Source organism: Musca domestica, unplaced genomic scaffold, assembly GCF_030504385.1.
Source record: "Musca domestica strain aabys unplaced genomic scaffold, Musca_domestica.polishedcontigs.V.1.1 48, whole genome shotgun sequence".
Taxonomy (NCBI): domain Eukaryota; kingdom Metazoa; phylum Arthropoda; class Insecta; order Diptera; family Muscidae; genus Musca; species Musca domestica.
This window is the reverse complement of record NW_026712340.1, coordinates 1,077,543-1,093,688: the sequence shown is the minus strand read 5'-3', so window position 1 is coordinate 1,093,688 and position 16,146 is coordinate 1,077,543. Positions and strand designations below refer to the sequence as shown.

Here is a 16,146-nt window from a genome sequence, read left to right as displayed (position 1 = left end):
ACTCCAACTCATTTCTTAAGTTACCGACAAACATCGGTAACTTTGAAACCAAAAATTTTGATATTAAAATAAGTTAAGGTTGACAACATTGGTATCTATGGGAAACTTACCGACAACTTATCTACAAATTTCGTTAATTACCGATGCTAATAATCATTTTAATTTTACCGACTTTTGTCGGTAACTCAAAAAATGAGTTGGAGATTTCCTAATAAACAAAGTGGGTTAACCTTCAAAAGCATAAATGTGCTATTAGTGTCATATTTAAAGCATGGTAGACATGGTAGAAGAATATAGGTAGACGCATCGACACAGCTGCTGGGACAATGAACTGTCAAACCAATTTTGTAATTGAAAATGTTGAATGGAAATTTATTTAAATTTGTACAAATTCTTGAAAAATGCATATCATAAAACCTTCAATTGGCGTAGTATAAGAAATGTTATAAAAATCTATTTATTTTTGAAAAAATTAAAATTTTTTTGACATATCAAAGTTCCCAAGCGTTGATGCATCTACCTGCATTCTTCTACCATGCATGGTAGAAGTATATAGGTAGACGCATCGACTCAGCTGCTGGGACATGAACTGTCAAACCAATTTTGGAATTGAAAATTTTGAATGAAAAATTATTTCAATTTGTAAAAATTGTTGAATAGCGCGTAGTATAATAACCTCCTAATGACGTCGTATGAGAAAACATATAAAAATCTACTTATATTTGAAAAGACATTTAAAATATTTTGACACATCAATGTTCCCAAGCGTTGATACAGCTACCTGTTTTTTTCTACCATGTATTTAAAGTGGCTTTTCCACATTTGTATTTATCATTATTGTATCATACTTTTGGGCACTCATCCCCATTTTTTAATCGTATCTTTGTTGTAATAATAATTAATATGCTTTAAAAATTGTGAATGTAAAATGTTATTACCTAATTTTGGAAATAATATCACTAAGTTGATACCATAGTGGCAGGTCGTAAATGTGTTACCATACATTTGTACTATCAAACCCTCAACTTACCACTGCTTATAATAAACCCTTTTATTAAAAAAAGATCATGTGTTTAACATTTTCATAATTTATTAAATCGTTTTTGTTTTTATACATTGAAGGGATTAATAGCTTTAAATACATTATTTTATATATATATACTATACTACATATATGCAAGTACATGTGTGTATATGTTTTACATTTTTCAATTTCAATTTATGTGAAGATGTTGAATAACTATTGAATCATTATATAATATACATATTTATATATTTGTTAATTTATTTTTAATGTCTATATTTTACACATTGTATTTTATAATCATTTAAATATTTTTATTGAGAACATTTGATTTATTTATTCATTTGTATAGTAGGATATATATTTGAAAACACAGTATATAATGTACATGGAAAGAAGATTGAGTTAAGAGATATGGGGCTAACTACAATATTACAAGCTATGTTATATGTTTCCATTATCCAATCCATGTATTAAGCAGCTGTATTTTGATAAAGGTACATTTATAATAATCATATATGTATATACATATTTTATGGAATTTGTTTGTTTACACAATCTATGCTACGGTTAAAAAGAAGCGGACATAGCCTTCGTTATTTTGAATAATGGTAAAATGGGGTGGTGGTAAAATGGATTTTTTCGATAGTATTTTTGGCACATATTAAATTAAGTGATGTCGGATATGTTTTTTACATTTAAGCAATATTCAATAGGCATTTAGTGTCCATCAAATGAAATGTAAATCTTATATTCAGTCCTTGAAAATTCATATTTTTTTATTAAATATCACATGATCGCCAGGATAAGAAATTTTCAATTTACATATTTAATAAGTTAAAATGTATTACCCACTCTCGGGAAACAAAGCTGATTGCCACTGACTGTGCACAAAAGTTGCGGATAGTGGAAGGCTCTAAAGATATATTGGGTAGCTTCGAGTTTAATTACAGTGGCGTCCCTTTAGCAACCAGTCTTACAAGTTGCGATTCCATCTGTGGTGCGATTTTCTAACTCATTTGTTGAGTTACCGACAAAAATCGGTAACTTTGAAACCCATTGGTAGGTCTCAGCGACTACTTTGATTTCGTCGTTAACTTACAGACATGACAGTGATACGTTATGCCATGGCTGCCCTTAGTACCACCATTTCGACATGTTTTTTTTGGATAATCACCCTTATTCTATTTGTCGACGTTTCCTCAAGTTACGAAGTACGAAATTAGTTATACCATGCCAAAAGTGAGGCGGTGAGTGGCTCCACACCGCGAAAGAGGTAGAATCTGTCAGAACTTCTGCAAGAGTGATCCTTGAGAGTGTTCCAGAGGCAATAATCCCTGCTTATCCGACAGTGAAATGAAAATGACCGCACTGGCCACAGTTAAATTCTCAACTCTGGACATCCACATTATATATATTTAGGGATTAAAACTCAGCTGGTTCCGACAAGCTACCACACTCGAGGCAGAATGCTGGTGTGTAATGGAGGGCGCAGGAGAGTTCTCTCCCCTAAGATTCAACCACCCAGAGCAATAAGTCCCGAAAATAAAATCGGATATAAGAGATCCATCACTCACTGGCACAGGTTTGCTGACAGCAAAGCTGAATTTATGAAGATTAGGTTGAAGCTAAAGAAGTTATCCTCACGTACCTAAATGCTCAATCTTAATCGACACAAAATAAGTCCCGAAAATGAAAGGATAAAACCGGATATAAGAGATCCATCACTCACTGGCACAGGTTTGCTGACAGAACCTCAAGCTAAATTCATGAAGCTTACGTTGAAGCTAAAATACAAAGAAAATCCGGAAGAAGGTGTCCTCACGTACCTAGATGCTCAATCGCAATCGACCAAAAAACCTGATGGGAAAATCCCAAACATCAAAGATCGAAGAGGTAACCACTTTCATCAACGATGATAGGTTACTTCTAGTTCAGTGGACCTAGCAACAAAGTCTCTTTGAAGCCGATGTCACCTATGTAGTCTCCGGGAAAAGGATGAAAGGCGTTCGGGCCGCAACTCAATATAGAGAGAGGTAATGGACTTTCAATCTCCAAGTAAGCTGGGAACCCAAGGAAATGACAATGTGATGTACACCAAAAAGGTTGCGCATTGGGTCCTTGGGCGTAACCGACCAATTGCAAAGAGGAAGGAAAAATCAAGATACCAATACTCGGACACACATGTCGGGGAAGGCAAGACTCCCACGAAAACCTTCGCGATTGATTGTCCCAGAATATCTTCTGGTCACCTAGCTGATTGCGTCTGAGAAAGTCACTTTCTGATGAAGTGGATAATTAGAAGCACGACAATTAAGGTGATAGTACAAAAACAGCTTGAAGTCTTTGCATGGCATATTTTGTGACATATCATAAAGGGATGCCAGAGCCGCACTCAAATTCGTTTCCCTTTATAATTTAACATTAATATGCCTAGCCATGATACCAAGCTGCTTGTGTACCCTTACCTTAAACGCCATGTTTTAAAAGTTTTTCAAAATACTATCATTTCATTGGAAAATTAAACCGACGTTTAAGGAGAAAAGTTTTCGACTATTATTTCTTTGAACATCCAACATTCCAATCATGTGGTATTTAACATAAAAAATGTATCCCTTTTACTTTTTTTTCACATATATATGCATTTATTTATATTTTCAATACATCTCGTATTAGAGTTATCTATACATCTATTACATTATTTATAATATATATATGTATATCAGAAAGAAAGCTTTGTTTTTTTTTTTAAATTGCATGAATATACATAGATTTAGTGTTTCGTTTTTTTTTTCAATTTAATATTATTTTACAGTTGCATGGATTAGGTTTGGTATAGCCTAACCTAAAGTGACGTTTATATATAACTAATGAAACTCAACAAAATATATAAATTTGTTCTGGTTTTAAATAATAACTAGCCTAAGTAGTATAATTACAATTTTGCTTTAATACATGGATGGGTACATAATAACATGTGTGTGTTTATATAATATGTATGCAATAATATTTAAAAAAATTGGAAATATAATTTTGTTAATTACAATTAAAGTTTCTTTTTATTTTGTTATTAAGTCAAAAAAGCATTTAAAACATTGTTTGTTTTTTTTTTCCTTTAATGTATTTCTTTTTCGTTTAAGTTAAGTTTTATAATTTGTGTAAAGCTATCGATTTAAATAATTTTCATTATTCAAAACCGAATCACTGTAAATATCACAATTTTTTTTAGTTAACATTATACGTGCACTTATTATCTATGATAATAGAATGAAGTAATTAATAATTGTTTGCTATTTAATAAAATGAAGAAACAAATAAAATTAAAAAAAAAAGTAAAATTTTATTATATAATGTACATTATTATGTTGTTATTTGTTTTCTTCTTTTGTTTGTATGTTTGTTCATATGTAATATGTATTTCAACAATTCTGTAATTTTGCGTTTCTATTAAGTTTTAAAATTTATTTGGGTTGCTATATCATTTTTGTTATACTGATAATATAATATCTAAGTTTTCTTTTTGTTGTTGTTGTGTTTAGATAAGAAATATCGTATTGTTTTGTTGTTTGTTTATTGGATTTGATTTAAGTTTTCTATTCTTAATTTGTTTCATTTGTTTAACTAGCATTATTTTTTGTTAGTTTTTGTTTTTTTTATTTAACATAAAATCCAATTTTATAGTTCTGCTTTTATGTTCGGTTATGCCTATATATTTTACTTAAGCTTAATAATATTTTTTAATTTTAAAAATTAAAAAAATATATTTTTGTTTTGTTATTTAAGAGGGATATACATAACTAAAATGTTTATACATTGAAATACTATGTGAAAAATAACTGCAGTCGTATATATTTTATTAGTTGAGGCTATAAAGAGAAAAGAGAAATAGAATTTGAAATTAGTAATATATTTAATAACTTATATTATATACGGAAAATTTTATATGTTTTATATATTAATAATATAAAATTTTCTATACTTTGAGAACCATAAATACCAAGTTGTAATCCATAAATTTTAAAAATGTGACTAGGACCTTGAAAATACCAACAAATTTTCGCCAGGTAAGTTTTCTACTAATCAGAAACCATAGTGCCAAATAAAGCCAACTTCGAAGCTGAATTCATACAGAATAAGTTGAAACTAAAATACGTAAGGAAGTCCGAAAGAAGGTATCCTCACACACCTAAATGGTCGATCCTAATCGATATGATGAACCCTAAAACCCCCAAATTGCAGTGATAGACAGTGTAGCCACTTTTATTAACGATTTCAACTTGTAGTTCAGTGCATACTCGGCGAGGGATAATTAGAAGGGCTCGGCTACAATCAATTTCCATGGACCTATGAAATCTCCTGGGGAAGGATGAAAGACAGAGGAAGGCAGTGGAATCGCAATACATTATAAAGAGGCCTTATGGACTTGCAAATTTAATGAACATTTTGAGAATTTTTGATGAAATTTTTAAAATACTGAAATATCAGAAGGTACCACTAAAATTTTTGGGGATATGAAAAATATAGAAGCGAGAAGAAGAAGAAAAGATTTAGAGGACGAAGTGTAGTTAGCAGGGTGTTCTGCCTAACCAGGGTATTCCTTTGGCCTATATCTCGTTTTACAGGGTGAGATGACAAAACTGCAACCAAATTCAGACTCCTGTCATTTCTTAGCCACTCGTACGACAGCTCTTTAAATTATTAAATTATTTTGGTGAGAGTTTTCCAGAAAAAAAGTTATTCGTGATGGGATCTAAGCGTGATAGTGTGATTTCTTTATGATTGGCTGGAAAACCACAAGTGGCTATCGTTAAAGCACTCCAGCATTTAAATGTGAATAAATCTTTTGTGTCTCGTACCATCGCTCGTTACCGTGAAACTGGTAGCGATGTCAAGGAAGTAGACGGAAGAAAACGGCAACATCAGCAGAAATGGTTTGAAAAGTAAAGAAGGGACTGGATCAAAACCCGCATCGCAGTGGCCGAAAAATAGCTCGTGAGCTGAACATATCGCAATATTCCATTCGACAAATATTGAAAAATGAGCTCGGGGTAAAGACATTGAAATTCCAAAAAGTGCAAGAACTTACACCGCAACAGAAAGAACATAGAGTCAAAAGAGCTGAAGAGTTGCTTCTCTTGGCCGAAAGTGGTGAACTTCCGAATTTTGTTTTCTCCGATGAGAAAATGAGATCGTGTTTACTTGCCAAAAAGGTCAGCTGAAAATGTGCACCTCCGGTTGGCCACTAGTACTCAAGCGCCATGGCCATGGCCATAGTGATGGCCGCCATAACAGGCGATGGTCGCTCTACGCTCGTTTTAATCGACGGTGGCTTCAGAATAAATGACGAATATTATCGCGAAAATATTCTGGAGGGTGTATTTAAGCTTTGGGCACGCAAACATTTTGGCCGCAGACCTTGGACATTCCAACAGGACTCAGCACCATCGCACTCAGCACGCGCCACCAAAAATGGTTACAAAATGAGTTTCCTCGCTTCATTACCAGAGCATAATAGCCACCAAAATCTCCGGATACCAATCCGTTGGACTATTGTGTCTGGAGTATTTTGGAAAGCAATGTTGGTACTAAAAAATATAAAAGTCTCGATCACCTCAAGCAAGCGTTTCGCCAGGAATAGGCCAAAATACCGCAGAGCAAGATTCGGGGAGCGTGTCACGGTTTTATTGGCCGTTTGAAGGCCATAATTCGTGCCAAAGGTGACAAATTCGAACAAATCTAAACTTATTCTAAATTTGATGCTATTTCCGACATTTTTGCTTTCATTCAATAAAATTAAAAAAAAATAAATCAAGAATATGGCGTTTGACTTTGTTGCAGGTTTTTTATCTCACCCTGTAGAAACCAAATTGTCGCGTTATAGAATTTTTTGTTTGGAAATTATCTGAAACATTTTACTTTTCGGGTGGAGCCGTTATATGTGTCCATATACCCTAAAGTTTTTTTCCGCAAAGATATTTTATCCATTGAAAACATGAATATGAATTCACAGATGATCTCTGAAAATAGTATTTCTAATTCTGTAAATAGTATTTTTAACTGCAAGTTTAAAGTTCTGAAAATAGTATTTTTAAGTCCGCGTTTATAGCTTTGAAAAAAATCCTTTAAACACCACGTTTATAGCTCTAAAAATATTATTTTTAGTGTAGCTCTGAAAATACTCATTCTTTTCCACGTTTATAGCTCTGTAAATATTTTTTTATAAATCTACGTTCATACCTCTGAAAGTCTTCTGAAAATAATCCTTATAAATCGACAATCATACCTCTGAAAATATTTCATTTCATTTATTTACCTTACAAAGAAATATTGAAATTCTTTAAAAGAAAATATTCTTAAAAAAATCAATCCTATAACTCTGACAGTCGTTCTAATAGTCCTCCAGAAAATATTATTTAAAAATCCAAGCTTATGTCTCTAATAGTGCTTCAAAAATATTCTTTATAAATCCAAGCTTATAGCTCTGATGTCCTTCTGAAAATATCCTTTTTAATTTCTCATTCTGACAGACCTTTTGAAAATATTCTTAAAAATGACATATTTACAGTTCTGATATCCTTTAACAAATATTCTAAAAAATCCAAAAAATAGTCCTTCTAAAAATATTCTTTAAAACTTTTGGCTATAGCTTTAATTTTTGCTAAGTGTTTCTTTAAATGAATAATCCATTCAAACCAGGACTATTCGCTTGTTTTTGCTCTCTAAAAAAAAGGTTGTACCCTACAAGTTTTGGTGACGTCTTGGCTAAGCGCTTTTTCGTTGACAAATATGTTACCCCAAACACAATTGGGAACATATTGGGTATTTATGTTTTGTCTGGAACACAAATGGCTTCATGACGAATAATTTCGCCAAATGTTTACTATGACATATCCTTTAAGAGCTTTAGTGGCCCCAAAGTGGGCAAGTGTAGTAGATTATCACCGGCCTTTTTGGTCAGGTAATAAAATTTGCTGAATATGATAAATTTGGAGTGTTGGGGTTAAAGATTAAATGGACAGCATGTCGGGAGTTTGTATGAGGGAGAATAAAACAACTGTCTGATTTTATCTATGTGCTAATTGACTTGATTTTTATATATAGATTCTCCTAACAAATTTCCGAGAGGGTTTTAAAATTGTAGATCTAGATGTTGGAAATCATCCATTTTGTGAATAAAACTTCCGTGGCCATATTAATCGTGATTGAAGAAATCATGATATATTTTTTAAATTTGTATATTTTTTAACCACTTTTTTACCTTTCAATTTAACTAAAAATTCGCAAGAAGACAACACTTGTTTATTAAGACATTTCTTAATTCAATTTTACATACCTTTGTAATGCTGTAGCTTCATCCATATCGACATCACCTTCATCCATTTTGGAGCCACTGCAACTGCGACACTTGCAACAAATAATACATGGTGCTGCCAGCAATAGTAGGGGCGAGGCCACCAACAATAATATACCAAAGCCAGCAAAAATGCCTATCACTTGAGCTCGATGCCATACCACCGAGGCACGGGAATGTCCAAGTTTATTTTTACATGGTCCCTTGTCGTAATGGCGCAGAAGAAAGTCATCCTGCATTTTTTTTTTTTTTTTGGAAAGTCAAATAAGAAAGTATTGGAAAATGCATTAACTCAGTATTGGTAAGGTAAAGCAAACGGCAAACTTACATCCAAACTGGCCAGACAATACCAACAGAAGACATGTTTGCAACGTTTGCACATCATTTGGGCACAGCCTTCATCCTTTTCAATGGGCACAGCGCACATGGGACAACACTTGATGAGGTCATTATCGAACGGTATGCCAATATCATCCTGGCCATCGGCGGCCAAACGACGGCTGTATTCCTCACAAGTGATATTTGGATGCCACTAAAATAAACCAAGAAAAGAAGCAACGTATTAAATAAATAAACTTCCTTTTATGTTTCTTGTCGTGCAATTTATAAATGACAACAGCAGGATTTTCGTATTTATTTAAAAAAAGGGGACAACGATGACAGGGAAGAATGGATTTCATTGTTTTATATTATCAAAGAAAAAGACATCACAGCCATACATACCGTTTTCTTACATGCCGAACAGAATTCATCCTTACACGAGGGACATTGTACGGCACACAGTAGGGGTGTATTGGCCGCAGGATTACCACTGCCGTTGTTGGGGCTTAAACTTTGGTTCGTTGCATTCGTTGAGGCTGCCGATGACGTTGAGGCAGCCGCCACATCAGATGTCTGTGCCGTGGATGATGATAATGTTGAACCTATTAAACAAACAGTTTCACAACCAGCTCGAGGACACCAGGTACGTGTTTTATCCAATTCAATTTCTATTTACGCCGAAAAGAAAAGGGATGGAGCAAAAAAAAAAATAAACAAACAAAAAATGATTATTATTATTTCGATGATGATGTTTTGTTATTGGCAACTGACAATCAATCTTGACCAAATAACAACAAATGCAATTCCATTGCTTGGTCGGTCAGATGTAAGCCAGTTGGGGGGGGGAAAGTGGATTTTACAATTGCCTTACCTCGATTTAAGCGATATCTGTGATGTTTTTTCATTAGATTGGTTGTTGTTAGTTTAGCTATTTCGGTTAGGGTCATAACACCCTGTTCCGGACACTGAGCATCGGGACATGAGATCTCATATGCGCCTTCGGATATTTCAAATTCCACATATGCTTTCATGCACTGAAATTAGAAAAAGAGGTAGAAAAAAGAAAATCATTAGATATTGGATTTGAGATAAAGTTTTGGGTTAAAATTTAGGATTTTAAACTAAGAGTATTTTATTATGAGGTTGAACTAAAATTGGTTACACAAATTGTATTTAAATGCTTTCATTTACTACAAGAATTAAAAACAAAGAAATAATATCTAATCATGTTTTGTAATTAGGTAAAAAAAATATGGGTCCAGGAAAGAAGGTTCGTAAAAGTTAAAAGATAAGATTTAGAAATCAAATGGGGAATTATAACGATTTTTATACCCTCCAGCATAGTATGGTGGGAACATTAATTTTGTCATTCCGTAACGCCTCGAAATATACATTTTAGATCCCACAATGTATATATATTCTTGATCAGCATAAAATCATGTTTTGTAATTAGGTAAAAAAGAAATATGGGTCCAGGAAAGAAGGTTCGTAAAAGTTAAAAGATAAGATTTAGAAATCAAATGGGGAATTATAACGATTTTTATACCCTCCAGCATAGTATGGTGGGAACATTAATTTTGTCATTCCGTAACGCCTCGAAATATACATTTTAGATCCCACAATGTATATATATTCTTGATCAGCATAAAATGTCGATTTAGCGATGTCCGTCCGTCTGTGGAAATCACTCTAGCTTCCGAACAAAATGAAGTAGGTTGATAAAATTTTACTTAAATGTATATTATGTCTGCAAGATTTTTGGAATTGAAAATGGGTCATGTAGTTCCACGTCTTCGTATAGCCCCCATATAACGGTACCTCCCGATATTCGGTATTTTAATGTTTTTAGCGACAATATTCATCGGAATTGTTTTAAATTTGATATTTAAGGTTCGTAATGGATACTACAGCCTAAGACAGAAAATGATCTGTGCAGGCCCACGTCTTCGTATAGCCCTCATATAACAGAACCTCCCGATATTCGGTATTTTAATGATTTTAGCGACATTTGTCACCGGAATAGTTTCAAATTTGGAATTTAAAGTTCGTAATGGATACTGCAGCCTAAGACAGAAAATTGTCTGTGCAGGTCCACGTCTTCGTATAGCACCCATATAACGGCACCTCCCTATTTTCCTCTGCCTCTGCATGTCCACATCGTTGTATAGACCCTAATATAATGGCTACATTCGGCATTTTTAAGATTTTAACAGAATTTTCAACGGATTTTATTTTTTGAAAATTGTCAAATTTCATTGTCATTGTCAATGGGTATTCAAAGTTCGGCCCGGTCGAACTTACAGCTTTTTTACTTTTTTTATCATCATATCTCCTCCCTAAATAGCATTCTTCAACTTCATACATTGTAAGAAATCCAATATAAATGACAAAAAATGATTTACCAACAAAGTTTTTAATTTAAAATCTTAAGAGCACATGTAGTAAATATCAGATTTCATTAGTGTCAGTTTCCTTGGCTCGGCACTCACATCCTCCAAGGATAATAAATAATTGTTCAACAAATGCCCAAAAAAAAGAGTGTGAAACAAACAACAACTGCCAATGCAATACTGCAGCAGCAGTAAAATTCAAATTGTATGAAATTATGTGTAGTTTTTCGCATAACTACAACATTTCCAAATAGGCGGCGGCACAACACAAAAACTAATTTAAAAAGTTTCTTCTACTGTTCATAACCTAACTTCCGGTTTCCTACAGCTACAGAGGAAGTTTTGTGCACAGGAAAATGATGCTCATTTCTATTTAACAACAATCCAGGCTATCGTATACGAAGAATATCCTGCTAAGTATATCACACTTACAAGTTTTAATATGTATTATTTTTGGTGTTGCAGAAAAAGGGGTTTGTGCTGAGAAAAATCGGGATGTGTGGTTAGAGCAACAATTCAAAATTGTATTTTTGTAAGCAAAAAACAAGAGCAAAATCAGGGAATTGTTGGAAAATAAAAATAAAAATATGAAACAATGTCTGCAGTATGTGTATGTTTACCACTTTACAGTGCAGTCCCATGTTTGTTTCCATGACCAAAATATGCGACCATAAACTATAGATTTGATTGTAGTTACGGGCATTCTTTGTTTCTCCTCTGTCTCTCCCCTCTTCTTAGTTTTGGAGATTTAACATAAATTTATGAAATTGCAGCAACTAAACTCAATTCCTAAAACTTTATTTACTTTTTTCAGTTTTCAAAGCCAACCTAAACTGGGAGAGGGAAATGCCTAGCACTTTGTTAGATGACGCGGAATGATAACGACAAGAAATTTAAATGAAGATTTTCTTAGATTTCAAAGTCATTCCCTTGAATGACGAAATCTTGACCACGTCAGAACGTTGTCGAACAATAATCGTTATGTTTCAAAGCCCTTTGAATGTTATTTATTATTTATTTATTTTACATATAATACATTACTCGTCAAGTCTGAAATACAATTTATTTTTTCACATAAACAATCTAAAACCGGTAAGGAAAGGCCAAAAGTCGGGCGGGGTCGACTATATGATAGCCTACACCACTATGTGTATTTAGGTAAGCTCACGTAACAAAAAACTTTATATTGGGAAATTACGTGAAGTAGATCATACCAACTCTGAACCAAATAACATTGCTGTATACAGGGTGAGATAAAAAACTGCAACAAAGTCAAACGCCACAATTTTTATATTTTTTTTAATTTTATTGAATGAAAGCAGAATGGCATCAAATTTTAGAATAAGTTTAGATTTGTTCGAATTGGTAACCTTTGGCACGAATTATGGCCTTCAAACGGCCAATGAAACTGTCACACGCTGCCCGAATGTTGCTCTGCGGTATTTTGGTCCATTCCCGGCGAAACAGTTGCTTGAGGTGATCGACACTTTGATATTTTTAGTGCCAACCTTGCTTTCCAAAATACTCCAGACACAATAGTCCAACGGATTGGTATCCGGAGATTTTGGTGGCCATTGTGCGCTGGAAATTAAGCGAGGAACCTCATTTTGTAACCATTCTTGGGTGGCGCTGATTGCGATGCTGCTAAGTCCTGTTAGAATGTCCAAGGTCTGCGGCCAAAATCACGCTTAAATTCCATCACGAATAAATTTTTTTCGGAAAATTCTCACCAAAATGCTCTTGTATGCTTGTAAACAATATAATGAGCTGTCACTGGAATAATTTTAACAGCTGTCGGACGAGTGGCTTAGATATGACAGCAGTCTGAAATTGGTTGCAGTTTTTTCATCTCATGATATGACTTCGATAAGGGTTATAATAAGAAATATTTATTAGAGCAATAGATATACCGGACCGAGTTTCACCAAATAGTAAAATTCGGTTGAATATGGTTGGGAGCTACAGCTATATCTGAACCGATTTTCACCAAATTTGATGTACTTGCTTCTAGACTGAATTCGGTCGGATGTGCCAAAATTCAGGTCATTTGGACTGATATTGGCTATTTTGTGCACAATTAAGCCGAAATCGGTTGAAGATATATATGGGAGATGTATGTAAATTTTAAACGATTCTCACCAATTTCAATAGGGTTCGTCCTTGTGCCAAAGGGATATTGTATGGAAATTTTCATCTCAATTGGACAATAAATGCGACCTCTATTTTGTTCACATAAATACATGGACAGACTGGCGGACGGACGGATAGACTCAGAAAGGGATTCTTTGAAGATCCTCAAAAGTAACTATGGGTCTATCTCGCTTCCTTCTCCATGTTACAAACAAATGCACAAAGACATAATACCCCTACCACTATGTGCTGTAGGATATAAATGGGGGTATAATTGAATGACTCGAAATTCGTCCTGAAATAGGTATTAAATCGTGTGCAGGCCATTCAATAATTTTTTCCACATCAAACAATTGCAGATTTACTTTATAATCTAGGCTTAACTCTAGTTTAGTAAAAACTCTTCAATTTTTTCGAAAATTTTTTCAGTGGTAGGTATTTTAACCATGATCCCGGGAAACTATTTTTTTCTTGGGGGACGGACCTGGGACCCCAGATTTTTGACCCGAAAGTCCGGGTTCAAGACCCCGACTAGACCCGGATCCACTTACCAGATATAGACAATATGGAAAGCTTATGAAAATACCTATCCAACAAGTGGTCACATGATGGGGTAATGGGTTACGGTTCGGAAGTTATAGTCAAATTATCGATTTTTTGGACCCGGATTTTTTATAAAACCCCCAAAAAGTCAAAAAAGGGTCCATTATGGGGGACAACAAAATTGATGCCAAATTATAGCTGACACTTTTACCTTTCCAAAATGCTACAATTTGTGCTAATACCTTCACTGAGTCCAGAGATATGGGTCTTTCCATCCGCATAACCCGATTCTAACCAGTTCATTAAAACTATGTTTTCAATAAAAAATGGTATATTTTGCGTAAGAATGAAATTCAGAAATCTTTGGTACGCGTTAGCCGGTGTGGGACATACCCAGAGGAGAAAATCTCAAGCCCCGGCCGAAGGCCGGCTATATACAAAAAGTGTCAAATTTAGAAAACTTTGGTTCGCGTTAGCCGGTGTAGGACATACCTAGAGGAGAAAATCTCAAGCCCCGGCCGAAGGCCGGCTATATACAAAAAGTGTCAAATTTAGAAAACTTTGGTTCGCGTTAGCCGGTGTAGGACATACCTAGAGGAGAAAATCTCAAGCCCCGGCCGAAGGCCGGCTATATACAAAAAGTGTCAAATTTAGAAAACTTTGGTTCGCGTTAGCCGGTGTAGGACATACCCAGAGGAGAAAATCTCAAGCCCCGGCCGAAGGCCGGCTATATACAAAAAGTGTCAAATTTAGAAAACTTTGGTTCGCGTTAGCCGGTGTGGGACATACCCAGAGGAGAAAATCTCAAGCCCCGGCCGAAGGCCGGCTATATACAAAAAGTGTCAAATTTAGAAAACTTTGGTTCGCGTTAGCCGGTGTAGGACATACCTAGAGGAGAAAATCTCAAGCCCCGGCCGAAGGCCGGCTATTTACAAAAAGAGCCAAATTTAGAAAACTTTTGTTATTCCGACGACTGCTACGCGAAATAAACACTTTTTTATTAAAAATCATCATTTTAATGAACTGGTTAGAATCGGGTTATGCGGATGGAAAGACCTATATCTCAGGACCCGAAAAAGGTATTAGCACAAATTGTAGCATTTTTGAAAGGTAAGAGTGTCAGCTATAATTTGGAAACAATTTTGTTGACCCCCATAATGGGCCCTTTTTTGACTTTTTGGGGGTTTCATAAAGAATCCGGGTCCAAAAAATCGATAATTTGACTATAACTTCCGAACCATGACAACTTACCCCTTCATGTGACCACTTGTTGGATAGGTATTTTCATAAGCTTTCCAACGATACCCATATTGTCTATATCGGGTAAGTGGATCCGGGTCCAGGTGGGGTCTTGATCCCGGACTTTCGGGTCAAAAATCTGGGGTCCCGGGTCCGTCCCCCAAGAAAAAAATAGTTTACCGGGATCAGGGTAAAAATACCTACCTCTGGAAAAAATTTCGGAAAAATCTAAGAGTTTTTACTAAACTAGAGTTGTTCCATAATCTACTAAATATAGGCAATTTATAATTGAAAAAGTAGTATTTACAACTAATGTACCCCATGAATACATTCCCCGAAAATTATTACACCACCTAGATATTAAAGAATTCCCCACACACTGAAATTGAAAAAAAAAAAGAATGCACATAAACACAACAAAGCAACGGCAGAAGTTGTGATTTCTGCCAAAAACTAACAAAACAAATAATAAACAAGTCATATTTATGGCATTTTTTACAATGTTCTGCTGCTATGGCCCCACCCCGCTGTGCATACTTTGCTTAACATCCAGATGGGACCCGAAAAAACAATATGAGTAAGTTGTAACTTAACACAAATAAAAAAATAACAGCAGAACAATTTCGGCAACAAAGTTAAAAATACGTGTCTATAAACGATATTAACGCTTACAATTAAACATGTGCCAAAGTAAAGAAAAACTTTCAACACTCTTTACATTTTGTTGTTATCTTCCTATTATTCATATATTTGCCTAATTCATAAACCGTTCATTGAATGACGCCTGCATACGATCTTATTTGTTTGTTGTTCTTATATAATTGATTGTTTTTTTTTCTAAGTGTATAACTCAGTGGAACTTTTAAAAGCTTCACTTAGATCATGCATTTTATTCCAATGAATATTGCCATATCACATGAGATTCTTTAACATTCCAGCGAAGTGTTGATAGCAACTGTCAAAAGGAGTTGCCATGTCGTTGTTTACACAGTGGTTATTCGTTCCAAAAAGTATCTGGGAATTTTGATAGAAAAAATCTCCAAAATAACATTGATGTTATAAAAGTACATAAAAGTTTGAATATATATAAAAACTATAATAGTTAGGAAACTTAAGTATTATTAGAAAAAGGGTATTTTTTAATCAAA

General features: G+C 34.3%; 1 protein-coding gene across 3 annotated transcripts in view; it reads right to left on the bottom strand.

The window, feature by feature from the left end:
* Positions 1 to 1,204: 1,204 nt before the first annotated feature.
* Positions 1,205 to 16,146, bottom strand: part of LOC101890137 (pneumococcal serine-rich repeat protein) — a 479,414-nt gene continuing 464,472 nt past the window's right edge. For all 3 annotated transcript variants that reach the window (XM_059127777.1, XM_059127778.1, XM_011292738.3), the window contains 5 exons: positions 9,568 to 9,730; positions 9,099 to 9,364; positions 8,704 to 8,907; positions 8,358 to 8,608; positions 1,205 to 4,890 (listed from right to left, as the gene is read on the bottom strand). In XM_059127777.1, coding sequence (XP_058983760.1) covers positions 4,881 to 4,890; positions 8,358 to 8,608; positions 8,704 to 8,907; positions 9,099 to 9,364; positions 9,568 to 9,730 — 894 coding nt within the window. In that variant the 3' untranslated portion in view covers positions 1,205 to 4,880. The remainder of the gene's footprint in view (positions 4,891 to 8,357; positions 8,609 to 8,703; positions 8,908 to 9,098; positions 9,365 to 9,567; positions 9,731 to 16,146) is intronic.